We start from the raw sequence: 13,800 nt of genomic DNA, 5'->3' as shown, positions 1-13,800 counted from the left end.
AATACAGACTGATGTCGCCAAAATCACAAACATGCCTCCCTCAATCTGTATGAAATAGTGTCACAGCACAACATCATAAAACACTATTTGGCACAGCAAACAAGATTTATAATAGACACATCAATACATATAAATATTTCATATTTACACTGTATAATGTGTTATTATAGTAGCCTAAGAACAATGAATGAATACACAAGAGAAAATATATCATGACATATTAAATTAATTTATAAATGCATTGCATCATTACCGCCAATACATTTCAAAAGTAATGTCAATTTAAAAAGGCTGTGTAACATATTGGTTATGCAACCATTTATGTAAAATGTTTGTCTATTAGAAAGGTATGATGGACCACACAAGAGAACACACTCATAATTATTGACCTCCCTAAGAAATTTTTTTTTGCATTTATTTTTTGGGGGCAATAAGAACAGCAATCTTAAAAAAAAAGAACAGCCCTACAGTTTTTTTAATAAAGGCTTATGCGTAACAGTTGATGTCACTTCATGGTAAAAGTAAAATACAAACCATGTACTATTATTATGCTTGCAATATGTTAGTACCAACATGTGTCAATTTGTTACCATGAAATTAGCAGTATTAACAGCATCAGTATTTTTTATATATATATTTTTTCATCAAATATATAACTGAACAATATGAAATATATGACATTAACTTTGAATGTTCATATTTTTATTTCATAAGTGCTAATTTATTATCGTAGCACCACTACCTTTTAACATTAAATGACAATTTTTAGACAGTGAAAAAAGCAAAAAACAAAACTTAATTTATTTCTGCATAATGGAATAGCATTAAAAGTAACTTTATATTAACCACAAACGACCATACATTTTTCTTATGTTGTAGCAAATGGGCTGGTCAATTTTAATTATTTTAAATTAGCTTTTTAAGTAGCTTTACTACCTTTAGCATAAACAGACAATTGAACTGTTTGATAGAGCGTGTTTTTAGTCTGTTACATAATCATGTTCAATAAGGGCTTAGAAACTATGACATGTCAAAAAATATGCCTGCCTTTGAAAATTAAACTTAGACAAAGTGTGCCATCCCAAACCAATCAGCTGGGAGTGGAAGTGGGTTATAAAACCCTCCAACAGCGAGCCTGCATCGATGCCGACTTAACCTGGACTTGACCCGTTCTCTTTATACATCCATGACTTAACCAGCTGCCCTTACTGATGGCGTGCAGCGACTTTTGAGTTCGTCATGGAACACGATCCAATGTCAGTTCCGTGCGACTAATACAAACATTTACATTCTCGTAAACTGCTCAAACCAAGATAGACAATTTATTCTACTTTATTATATAAATATAATAATTGTCAATTGATTTTGTAATGTTTGCATGTGTGATTTAACTTAAAACAAAATGACATACCACAAACAAATTTTATTTATTACAACCATTCGTAACAGCAATAACAGTCCCTCGATGTTGACCCATATGAACATTACAAACAAAAATGTGACATTTTAGCATACATTTAATCCCCACTGTGGAAAGCAGGCATCGCTACAAATCACCACAAGGACTCACTTGTAGAAACAATTTTTTTAGGTTCCCCTATGGAAAAAAAAGCTTTGCTTATATATTTTTCTGTACTCAAAAAGCCAACATCAACTTACATTGGTAATTAAGTTCTAAGTGAATACAATACTGACATGAAATCTTTGAAATGTTTCTCATTTCAGGACCGGTTTGGATTAACTCTCACAGATCAAGTTACTTGTGACATTTTGCTCTGAACATTCATCTACTTCAGTGCATTTCAAACAGTAGACGGTGTGCATTAATCATCATTTTAGCATGTGTGCTAGCTTTCGGCCACAGAATCATGTCTTTAGACATTAGACTTCAAAATGTAACACGAACCTCTCAACTGCGTAACTTGATACACAGGGCTATCTCACACTACAAACACAAACACTTAGCTTTGGCAAAACTGAACTTACTTATATTACTTTAAACTGAAAAGAACTTTTGTAACTAAAGTTTACATATAGAGGTCTTCACAAGGTAACTTAAGAGTCAGAGCTGAACAATTTGCTTGTCTTTTTTATCCTCATAGGTAGAAGAGGAGGTCGTCCAGTTTCACACTGGGCTCCCTGTGGATGCTTTGACCCACAAGAAAAGCCAGCTTGTGGGCGTACTGGCAGGGAGCGGGCACTCGGATGATCCCCTAAAGCGCAAATGGAGAAAATAAACTAGAGCACTTCAATTCTAAAAGCTTTATTGGCCTAATGATGTTGGCTCTGTTCAGTTCTATTCTTAAATATCAGAAATTTATTTACACGTTGTACCCAGCTATAAAACATGCCTACTCCTGTACTGAAAGACCGTTGCAGTGTGATTGCAGTTATTAAGTTGTACTCAAAGTTTCCCCGGACCATTGGAGAAACTATGAGTACAGCCATGCAGAATGAAACAAGCTCATTAACACACTGATTTCAAAGCCAGCCTACCTGCCAGTTGTAGTACAGGTGGCACATCTTGTAGGTAAGCCGCTGCATGTGATCGGGCTTCAGTCCACTGGTGTCGTACACAATGTTGTAGTGGGTTGGGGAGACGCTTCCACTGGCGACAGCCTGGCTCACGATGCAGAAGTCAAACCTGGCAAACAAAGGTTGCAACAGTTAACTACTACTACTACTAAAAAAAAAAATGCAGGAACAGCAAAAAAACAAAAACAAACATACCACTCTGGACGGGTGACCTCTGTGTCAACAACTGTGCCTGGTGGAGGGTTGGACACCTTGCCTTTGATGCGGGCAAAAAACCTGCTGCTGATGCGCTTCTTCACCACCACCACACTCAGCTTGGGCCTATGACGAGCAGATTGAGAGGCTAAATCAAAAACTGACAATTTAGTTGAGCTTTGTTAAGTTCTTTTGGTGATTGAACTCTCCCACTCAACAACTAATATGACAAAGTTATTGGCATTACTTGTGTTTCAGAAGCTGCTGTTGTCAATGTCATTCACAAATCAAAGGACATGGACGTGTTCAATACGGGTGACTACGTGGAGATTTTGACAAACAGCTTCCATGTGCAGCAGCAATTTAAGAGAGCTTTTAAAATGTGAAAACTTTGCACATGAAAAACTCACATGTAGTCGTGTCCCATGGACTTGATGGAGTCCATGATCTGTTGAACCTCATAGTTGACCACGCTGTGCAGCTGGCCGTCTCCCACTCCATCTCGGTACACAATGATGCGAGAAGGCAGGCAGTTGTTGAACTTCAGATAGTCTTTCAGCGCACCTGAAAAACAAACGCAAAGCTATGACAGTTATGCCGAGATTGTTGATAGAGAATTAACGTGTATATTAAAATAAAATACACATTTGTAGAATTATGGAAAGCAACTTGCCACTTAAGGCCATCTTCAGTCCGTCCATGATTTCCTGGCCTTTGTGCTGCAGCACACACTTGGAGTACCACCTTGATAAAGAAATTAGAAATGTCACACAACTTAATGGTTGTACTATGGCACTAAATCAAAGACTGTGCAGATGTTATGCACAACCGTAGACCAAGGTACGTTATGGAAAGAAACCGTTGTAGAAACTCACCTGCTCATGCTCTGGTTGAGGCTGGCCACTAGAGCTCCAATGGACCTTTTCCCAGCAATGGTGTCGTGGTAGCAGTCAATGCCCACAATCATCAGATGTTTGAGCTGCACAAAGAAGTGGAACAAGTTAACTCTCTTGCAAACAACATTCTTCAGTACTTCCCACTTGTAAACGTCTTGTTTTTTAACCCAACCTTAACCTGTGAAGACTCAAAAACTCTCGGAAACTAATAAATCGTCTCACCTCCTTCTTCCGACACACACATTTAATTAGAAGAAGTTACGGACCACATTCACGATGTTTAAACCAAGGACAAAAGGCTATAGTGGCACTGAAAGAGCCCACTGTCTCCCCATGTCCCGTCCTCTCCCCTTTCTGATCACCTGTCTCTCCTCTGCTGTCTCATTCAGACTGTTCAAAGACAGGGTTGCTAGGAAAATAAACGCCTAAAGCACTACTTTATTCTGAAGCCCACGATATAGCGTTTGTTTATGTGACTTTACCGGTAGCTTCTGCTAGTTAACTAGCTACCAGCTAAACATTAGCATACCAAAACTTCGTCACAAAAGTAAAACTTATGACCAAAGGTTACCTGCATTCTCCTCCAACTCACTCACTTGCTTGGTTATACTCCCAAGCCGACAGACACCACGGTGCAACAACTGGGGCACCCCCGTCCACACCGCTCGGAGCTGCCGCTGACAGCAGCCCACCGAGTCGGTCAGTGTGCGTGACGGTGGTGTGTGCTTTGGAGACAAGTCTTACTTTGTGACGGTAGTTTTGGTTGGCTAATTCAGAAAGGCTTTAGAATAAAGTAGTGCTTTTGGGGTTTATTGTCTTAGCGACCACGTCTTTGAACGGTCTGAATGAGACAGCCGAGGAGGAGAGAGTGGAGAGGACGGGACATGGGGAGACAGTGGGCTCTTTCAGTGACACTATAGCCAGCGCTGCAGTACTGATCTCTGTTTCAGCGGCAGTTTATGAAACGGACTGTTTTGTCCTTGGTTTAAACATTGTAAAACTCAACTTTACATCCAGAAACAATACAACAGTGTTTTTCATGCTTGTAATGTAAACCCACCTTAACTTCATTGACTGATTCCCTTCCACTTTAATCCACTCGAGAACTACTTAATCTTGTTTTCTCTAAAACACACCTTAACTTTTAATTCCTTCAATGTACAAATTCATTAGTGAGCATGCGACTTACAGGGATTTCCACACTCCAGAGCTCTCCTCCCATCTTGCAAGCCATCTGCAAAGCAATCTTGGTAGCCACAGTCATGAGTGCCTGAGGTCGGCTGAGGGTACGGGAAACCACACACTGGCTGGGAGTGGGGCAGTCCACACATAGGTACTTCTTGACGGTGTCGTACTTGTCCTTCCTGTTGCTGGGGAGGACCACCACCACCTAATACAGAATCAAAGAGAAGGTTGGTCAATGGTTCACAAGATATGTAAAAGCAAATAAACAAAAGTCAAACTTATGAAGTTTATGCATTATATATTCAGTCACTAACCATCTGTGTTTGGGGTACAACATTTTGCTGCAGGGCTCTGAGGAGAGACTCCTGATGATCCTCAAACTCGACCCTGAATAAAAAGAACAGCGTGCAATAATTGAATGACATAACTGTAATCATAGCTGGGCAATTTGACCAAAAATCAACACAACCACAATTTGCTGTTAGGTGACAATAAACTGACTAAGGTTAACAAATCCTTAAAAATATGGAACTTTCATTAGTAAATTAAACATCCGACAGACATTAACTAGGGCTGTCAAAGGCAACGCGATAACACGTTAACGCAAATTCTTTTAACAGCACTAATTTCTTTAATGCATTAACACAACAATAATAATAAATAAAATATATACATATATTTGCATAAAGCAAGCATATTTACCCAGTCCCATATTGATAAAAGAATTATATATTTGACAAATCTCCCTTTAAGGTACATTTTAAACAGATAAATTAAATATGCTATTAACTATGGACAATCATGCGATTAATCGAGATTCAATATTTAAATCGATTGACAGGCCCAACATTAACATATTTCAAGTACCTGAGAAAAGTGTTACAAGGTTATACACTCAGTTGACAGTTTAACATGTACGCCTAGCTAAAACAAATGTAGTCTAATACAACAGCCTTGTAATAAATCCTACCCTCATGAAGGTTAGAATGTGTTTCTATTATTTTGTCCACCCCATTTATATCAATGAGGGTAGACTAAATAACAGAAACACCCCTCTAAAAGTTTCAACAATGACTGAACATTAGAACCTCTATGTATTACACTGCATTGGTTTTAGCTAGGTGTACCTAATAAACTGGCAACTGAGTATATTTAAATGTATTTTACACTCGACTGTCACAAATTACTTTTACTGATGCTGAAAATTCAAATGATTTCAGGCACCAGTCTGAGAATCATAAATAATATCACTCTTTGAGGCCCCAGTCAGAAACCCGATTGTTCTTATGTTAAAACTCACATGACCGGTCTCTGCATGCGGATGCCGAGTGGAGGTGAGACTCGGTTGAGGGTCTGCAGGAGGGATTGGGCTTCGTTGCTGTTACGACGGGTGTAAAACAAGAGCCAGCTATCCAGCGGAGGAGCGCTGATCAGAGGCACCCCACGCATCTCTTTGGCCCAGTCAGCTAGCCAGGGGTTGTAATCATACTAGGTGAAACAAATCATTATGTTAATCTCTCAATTAAGATCATATAAATAAATCCATTTAATTAATTCAGAAGAACAAATTTATGTAACCATAAGCATATTATACCGATTTTGTTCCCTGGAAAATCCTCTCCGCTGGGAGGACTCTGCCAGTCAGATTTAGGAGTTCCTTATCAAAGTTGAGTCCCCACTTATCCAACTCCGCCTGTGCGTCAGCATTCCTATGAAATAATGTTGATTTAAATCAATGCCTGGGATTGTAATGCCCAAAGATGTTGACAGGAAAACTTGTAATTTTAAACTTCTGTGCATATGAACAGACCAATTACACAAGCTGCTGAGATGAGGACAACTTCTAGGGGAAACAGTGAAGATAAATATTTAAATAAATTACAGTATCTAAAAACAGGCAGGGATTTAGTTTAGTCACAAATTGCACTTGTGATGTTTACAGCTTCTCCACTGCCAAGTAGGCGCTAATAAAGACTAATTCAAAGCCTTGAAATCACATCTACACTAACGCGTGCTGATTAGACCCATTCGGCAGGCTGGTCATGAATTTCTACAATGCCTGTCTAGTGTGGCCAGATCTCAGTAAATGTAAATGGGTGCTTGCAGCATTTCTGACTAAGAAACATTTGGCAACAGGTACACAGATAAAACATTATCACCTACTTCTGTATATTGCTGACAAATCGGTTGAGGCGTCCCTCCCTCTGCTCTGGGTTCAATCTGGTGTGCTCGCTCAAGTCCTTCATGATCCTGAAGTCGGCTCGCATCTTGTCAGTCAAGCCTTTCAAACACAATGAGTTCACGTTTAAGTTATGACAAATTTCACTGACTGGTTAAAGTTTACCATGGATGACATCCAAACAGACTAACTGCCGTCACAAATAACCGCAAAAGGGCTTCAGAGTATTTTACACTGTAGTCATGTGATCAGTAGATTATGCCTGTCAAAACTCTGACAACAAATTTGTGTAAGAAGTGTTCCCCAGTTTCAGTAAAATGACTTCCATATAAATAAGTGTGATACCATTTCTATAGGTGAAGCACTACATGCATAATATGTTATGTTAAATCTGAAGAGTCACACACTGGAGATAGTCACCTGTAAGGTAGCACAGCTCTGGGATGAGCATGGCCGGGCCAGGAGTAGGACCTCCAGAAGGACCCATTTTCTTCACATGGCTGACCAGCAGCACCTGGTTCCCATCAGTGATGTCCAGGTTGTATTGCTTAGAACAGAAAGTATGAATAATTGAGTGCAGACTGGAATAGAAGTCATCTATGAGTATGGATATTTAGGTGCATCACTTACTAGATTTAGCCTAAAAAGTGTTAAACTTTGAGGAGCAATTTCAACACCTGTATACCGAGTCTACGTGTTTTCTTCTCTTTGCGCAATCCCAATTCTGAGTCCTTCAAACAGAGTATATGCCAAGACGAATTCAATGCACCATTTATTATATTTGTGTGCGTGTGTCAGTGTGCATCTGTTGAGGCAGGAAAGTTGATAATTATTGTTGCACGAATACTAGTGTTGAGTGCATGACACCTACAGTCTTGTAGTAGTTCTTGAAGGAAATATCTGTGTCTCCCTTTGTGAACGTGTTGTTGGGAGTGTGATCCCATGCAATATCATCAATCCTGTAGGTCTTGTTGTTGTACCTAAAAAAAAAAAAAAGAAAGACAGTGAGGAGAGTGTTCATTTTGGCAGCTATTTTAGATTTCGTCTTAGTCTTAAGACTAAAATTCTTATTAGTTTGTCACATTAATAATTTTTATCCTTCATAGTTTGTCGACGACAACTCAAAACGTTTTAGTCACCGAAAAGTCATTTGATTTTAGTCATAATGTTTTCCCTCTTAATTTTTTCACATTATATTGAACATTTCTGTCAAACTTATTTCACATAAAATGTTTATCTCATCATTACCTGATGAAAAACACAGGTTGAATGATTAAGAATGCAGCTTTGCAGTTAGAGTCCTCCTGACTGACTGCGCTCATTAATGATGCACGGTTCAGTCGCACCCACCGGACTGTTATGAGAGACAATCCGCCCACCCAACATGTAAAAATATGCACTACTCAACCACCTGAACCGCAAACTTTATGCATTATAGTAGCACAATTATCAGGATTGAGGTGTGAGACAAGAAGGGAAAGACAAGGTGGAAGGGGACAAAAATAAGAGATTTTGGTAATGTTTTTAAACTACAATTTAGTCTCGTCTTTTTTCGTCAACGATATTGCATGTTTGATATAGTCACCATTAGGGTTTAAGGTGAGCGATAAAAGGATAAATATTAGCCGATAAATGTCACTCCCAAGCCTAGTATTATAAAGATGCAAGACTTCTGTATATTAATCCAAGAATGTGTGTGTGTGTGCGAAATGTGGATCCTACTTGGTGAGGACTATGAGTCCAACAAGCTCCTTAGCGCAGATCTCAGGGAAGCGTTGATTTCCACACTTCTGCCTCAGGTTGGCCATAAAGTCAAGGACCGTCTCACTCCGCAGCACCTTGTGGCTCACGTCAGTGCACAGCATAATGGAGGTCTCGTACTGCAAAATGGTGGTGGAGTAGCCTGGCCAGATGGTCAGCCTAGGACAGACAGGAGCCACACACAATGTTTGTATTGCATTAAAGTGCAGTAGATTGATCAACCATCTCAGGATTTATCATTTACATCAAGTCTTGGGGATCATAGGGAGTGCATTCTAACAGATGCACACTCGGCAGATATAACAGATTAGCCAGCCTGTAATTATTGAGTCTCAACTTCAGATATACTATACACAAATAATGAGGAACAACTTTTATCAAGGCCATGTTGAAAAAAAGTGAATCTACTGTGCCCATACCCCAGTATGGGCACAGTAGATTCACTTTTTTGGTCTCACACCTGTGAATAACTCTAATGCAGAGGGTGTATTTAAAAGAATGGTGCAATAAAATGAGAAAAATTACATGTCATTTAAAATGCTTTACTTGTGTTCACATATATTCCTGCCATTAACTCTCTTTTTCGATATTCATGGAGCATCACATCTCAAAAATACACCATAATTCTTGATACATTATTTGTGCATGATAGAGCTGTACAAAAGAAAACAATGTGAGGCAAATGAATATACCTGTGCTGCGGGATGTTGAGTGGATCTTTGGGGTTGTAGTAGTTGCGTCCAATCTGCTGCATGTCGAGAATTCTCAAGATCCTGAAGAAACGAAATGACACCATTAATGAGATGTTTGGAAGTTTCCAAAGATCCAAAATGCTGTGGTGAATTGTATTGGCATCTAAGCTTTTGTAATCAGATGTTCTATTTGAAAATACAACACCCAAATCCACAAGTACACTAATCACAAGCAAAATCAATGATTGGGGGGATGTTTCATTTGGCTGATGCATTATCTTTCAGTCCTATTGCTGCATCACTTAAGACCTGAAAACCGGAAGATTTACCTTCTGAATATGATGTTGTAAAACTGAATGCACACTGGTGATGTGGGCGGCAGTTCATTTGTCAAGGTGACAGTTATCTGAACCTTCTCTCCCATCCTCGTCTCGCTGTGGAGCACAGTCTCCTAAACACAAGGATAGACAGGAAGGAAACCAACGTTTGTCTGGAGGGAACAACATTTTATAATTTACCAATCAAAACCTCCATCCAAATTAAGTTACCATAGAACAGTCAAATTCCAAATAATATTTTTGCAAAGGCTGAGCAAAATAACACGATCTTAGACCAAGTTTAAAACGCTATTAGCCATTTGCTCATGGGGGCTTTAATGATGACAATCTCAATTGATTGTTAACTCTGGTCTAGCAGGGTGCAAGCTATTCTGGGGACTTGTGGATTCAAATGATTACAACCATTTCCAAAAGTACGATTAGCCAGAATATTATTTTCTGTCTTAAATTCTTTATGCTCAACAATTGTTAAAAACAGCCTTCTCTTCTTTTTGAAGTATCAGATTACCTTGTTTTGCAATCTGTGAGGCAAGAAAAGCAGAGCTCCATCAAAGCTCCGCGCTGAGCCAAGTACTTCCTCGTGCTGAAAGAGGAGGGCAGATCTCAGGCGACGAGCCTCCATTGGTGGGTTGTAGTCCACATGGTACTGATACAGCAGCCACCGAGGACGGGACAGGATGCGAAAGAAGTTTGCCGTCAAAGCAATGGGAGCACCAGATGTTCCTGAGAAAGTGCACACAATTTAAAAATATATATAATCCTCTCCATCAATTATAAAATGTAAATTTGCTGGGTTAGTGAGCGTTAATTTCAAATGATGACTGACCAGACTTTGAGTCCTTGACATGCTCCATAGCCTGCCGGGTGTTAACCCCAGTATCATTAAAATCGCGGCGGCGTCCACCTCGTTCTGCCAGCTTCATCTGCTGAAATCCAGCTGAAATCTGTAGAACAGCTAATGAAAACAAATTGAGACCGTCAAACAGTTTGTGTACATTGCGAAGCATAAATCAAACTTAAAAATGTAATACACGGTGTGAGAGCAGGACTTTGTTTGCACACTTTATAGTCCTGTACGGTAGTATGATGTGCATAGGAAATGTTTTATGGACTAGCACAAGTTCAGTGAACACCTATTTTCTAATGTATTTTTAATCTCCTTGTTTAAAACACCCAATTTTCCTGCACTGCAGTCCTTGCAATGGTTAACTTTGCTCTTGGTCTGGGGAAAGTGTAGACAATGGGCTGAAAAACAGTGCATTCATAATTGCACCACTTTTCACTTGCACAAGACTTTTCTGTCAATCCACATTTCTAATTGCATTTCGACGCAGACTTTCATAAGCAAGGAATAGCAAAGATCATTTGGCACAAGAAAGAAATATATCACGACTTTGTGTTTGACTGTACCTTCTGCAGAAAAGGGTCCTGGAGCACCTTTCTGTCTCCCTCTACCGACCAGCTCTCCCTCTGCAGGTGGGGGAGCCGGTGGTGCAGGCTCTCCTCGTGCCTGGCTCTTAAAGAAAGAAAGGAAGTCCATACATTTTATCATGGAAACTGTTCAAACTAAGATGAATATGTTAAATTTCATTATGCATACTAGACTTGCCGCGGTGGTCGGTCTTACACAGTAGTTGAACACACACCGATTACACATTACATATAATTCAGATTTAAACCCAATGCATAACATTAATGAGGTAATCGCCAAATAAAATAAAGTATTGACTGAGTTCATCTTTGCTTGTAAACTATTAATTAGAAATCAATACAGGGTTTTTGAGAATCGATACAGTATCACTAAACATAATATTGCAATACTCCATATTTTCTTCCAGCCCTAGTAAACACTGAGTCAGCGGTAACAGACAGTAGAAATATGGATCATGTAACCTTCATCACTGACTATTTTTAATTTAGGAATTGTTTTTTAAGTGATATTTTTAAATATAAGGAAAACCTATCTGCCATGGAGGCAGGTGACCTGAAATTCTTACCTGCCACAGCCAACATTTACCCTGTTATTTGGCAGGTGCTAATTCCATTCCCTGGTCCTAAATGTTGTCATACAAACGTTAACAATCCTGTAAAATGACCCAGAGAGATTACAGGTACAGACTGCTCTTACCGCTCCAGGTGCCACAGTCTCTTGACCACGTGCTCGGCCTCGTGATCTGGCTCGTGCCCGACCAGTCATTTTGGGACAGTGTCAAATGATGCAGCTGTTTTAAAAAAGAGAATACAATTAATGCAAAAATTAAGAGCAAATAATTACAGAAATGTGTAGGAGAAAGACTTTGACAATCTTACCTGGTAACTTACAAAAAATCCTCTTGTTACTAGTTATTTTTTCTACCAACACAAATGTGCCACCAAAAGAATTTGATAATTATAAAATCATACAAAACGTTTTAAGTTACATACACTTCCACACATTTATTTTTCTTTAAATTAATTAATTTATTTTACTTTATTTTATTTTGTTTCTTCGGATTGTTTAAGTATGTGTCCTCCCTTTTTCTCTGAATTCAGTTGAAATTAAAGTTTAAGATGAAGTCTTGTTTTGTTTTTTGTGTTTTCTCTCTCCCCTTGTTTTAAGTTGTGGAATTTTGAGTAAGAACAAAGAGACAGCTGTAAAATGAAAATACAGTAGTAACGAATGTGATGATTGTATAAGTAACTACAATAAAAACTAAGTTAAAAAAACAAAAAACGTGTGAAGTTGAACAGGCACGTGTTTCGTCTTGAAGACAATATGGCGCATGCTAGTTTAAGATAACCGCTGCAGCCACATGGAGGCTAGCTAACATTAACATACAAACAAAAGGTTACCACGACGCCAAATAAAACAGTTTTTTACTTTTGTAGATAATTCAAACACTGATATATTCAATTAAGAGTTAGCCAGGCAAGTGAGTTGAATTCAACATGAAGTTACAGAAATACTCCATGTAGTCAGGCACGTGGTGACGTTAGCTATAGCTTTAATTGGCATTCAATATCAACAATGTCATATCAATATCAAAGTATATTGCATTAATTTAATTTTAAACATACTCACTTTAGAGGAATAGTTTCTGTAGCTCTCTACTAGACTAGAGACAGTGTCCAACAGGTGCGTCCACTATGAGGCGCTAATTAGTTATAGGCCTCTTCACTGACAAGATTAATACGCCACGAATTTTTTTTTCTTCACTTTCATCAAACATTTCTTCAGTTTAGCCTGTTTTGTATATTACAAGTGCAGCTGTCCAGAAGGAATCTAATAAAGACGTTACTGAAGGCTGACTGAAATAATTAATCAGAAAAGCTCATGGACTACTTTTTTAAGCGCAGTGATACGTTTAGCCTAGTGCTGTTATGCGTGAGTGCGATCTCAACTGTGACCACTAGATGTCAGCAGAGCCCGCGCAGTATTTATATATACAGACTCCAACACCTACTTCACTGAGTCTCTGGTGAAACTCAAGGCTCTGATACACATACTGTTGATGTTTTATAAACTCAGCCACAAACTGACAAATATCCAGCTGAGCTTTGAAGTCATAGCTCCAGGAGGGTCACATTAGAAGACAAATCATGTGTTTGTATTTGAGATTATTTTTCAGTCCTATCAGGAAGATTAAATCTGCAAAACATAAAAAATTAAGAGTGAGGACATTAATGTCAAAAGGATTTAAAAAAGTCATATCAGGAGAGACTTAATTGGCTTAAGAGGCTTAAAGAGTAAATAAATAATGTATTTGACATATGTGCACGATAGGAAAGTTGAAGAAATATGAGAGGGAGTCTTATGCCAATTAGTCCCCATTGTGACATCATTACAGGGACTGAAGATGGAAATGAGTTAATAGTTAAATCTGACATTAATCAGCCAGTTATATATCCAGTTGAGCTTTGAAGTCATAGCTCAGCGTGAACCTTAATAATAGAAAGAATAAGATAAGATAAGATAAGATATTCCTTTATTAGTCCTGCAGTGGGGAAATTTGCAGTGTACAGCAGCAAAGGGGATAGTG

General features: G+C 38.7%; 1 protein-coding gene across 3 annotated transcripts; it reads right to left on the bottom strand.

Annotated features, from left to right (window-relative positions):
• Window positions 1-1,403: 1,403 nt before the first annotated feature.
• piwil1 (piwi-like RNA-mediated gene silencing 1) lies at window positions 1,404-12,922 on the bottom strand. 3 transcript variants are annotated; one of them, XM_074638389.1, is made up of 21 exons: window positions 12,842-12,922; window positions 11,910-11,988; window positions 11,192-11,297; window positions 10,608-10,736; window positions 10,290-10,504; window positions 9,773-9,894; window positions 9,444-9,524; window positions 8,713-8,910; window positions 7,862-7,970; window positions 7,411-7,537; window positions 6,975-7,092; window positions 6,406-6,520; window positions 6,112-6,299; window positions 5,126-5,198; window positions 4,816-5,016; window positions 3,606-3,709; window positions 3,404-3,474; window positions 3,141-3,294; window positions 2,731-2,856; window positions 2,497-2,644; window positions 1,404-2,213 (listed from the first exon to the last, which is right to left on the bottom strand). In XM_074638389.1, the coding sequence occupies exons 2-21, from the start codon at window positions 11,976-11,978 to the stop codon at window positions 2,097-2,099; spliced, it is 2,571 nt and encodes an 856-aa protein (XP_074494490.1). In that variant the 5' UTR covers window positions 11,979-11,988; window positions 12,842-12,922; the 3' UTR covers window positions 1,404-2,096. The 3 variants fall into 3 exon arrangements, with proteins under 3 accessions (XP_074494490.1, XP_074494492.1, XP_074494491.1); XM_074638391.1 differs by having other exon boundaries at window positions 1,404-1,597; XM_074638390.1 differs by having other exon boundaries at window positions 11,910-12,003; window positions 12,843-12,906.
• Window positions 12,923-13,800: the final 878 nt, after the last annotated feature.

Source organism: Sebastes fasciatus, chromosome 6 (genome assembly GCF_043250625.1).
Source record: "Sebastes fasciatus isolate fSebFas1 chromosome 6, fSebFas1.pri, whole genome shotgun sequence".
Lineage (NCBI taxonomy): Eukaryota > Metazoa > Chordata > Actinopteri > Perciformes > Sebastidae > Sebastes > Sebastes fasciatus.
Note: the sequence above shows the minus strand (reverse complement) of the source record. Positions and strands in the feature narration are given on the sequence as shown.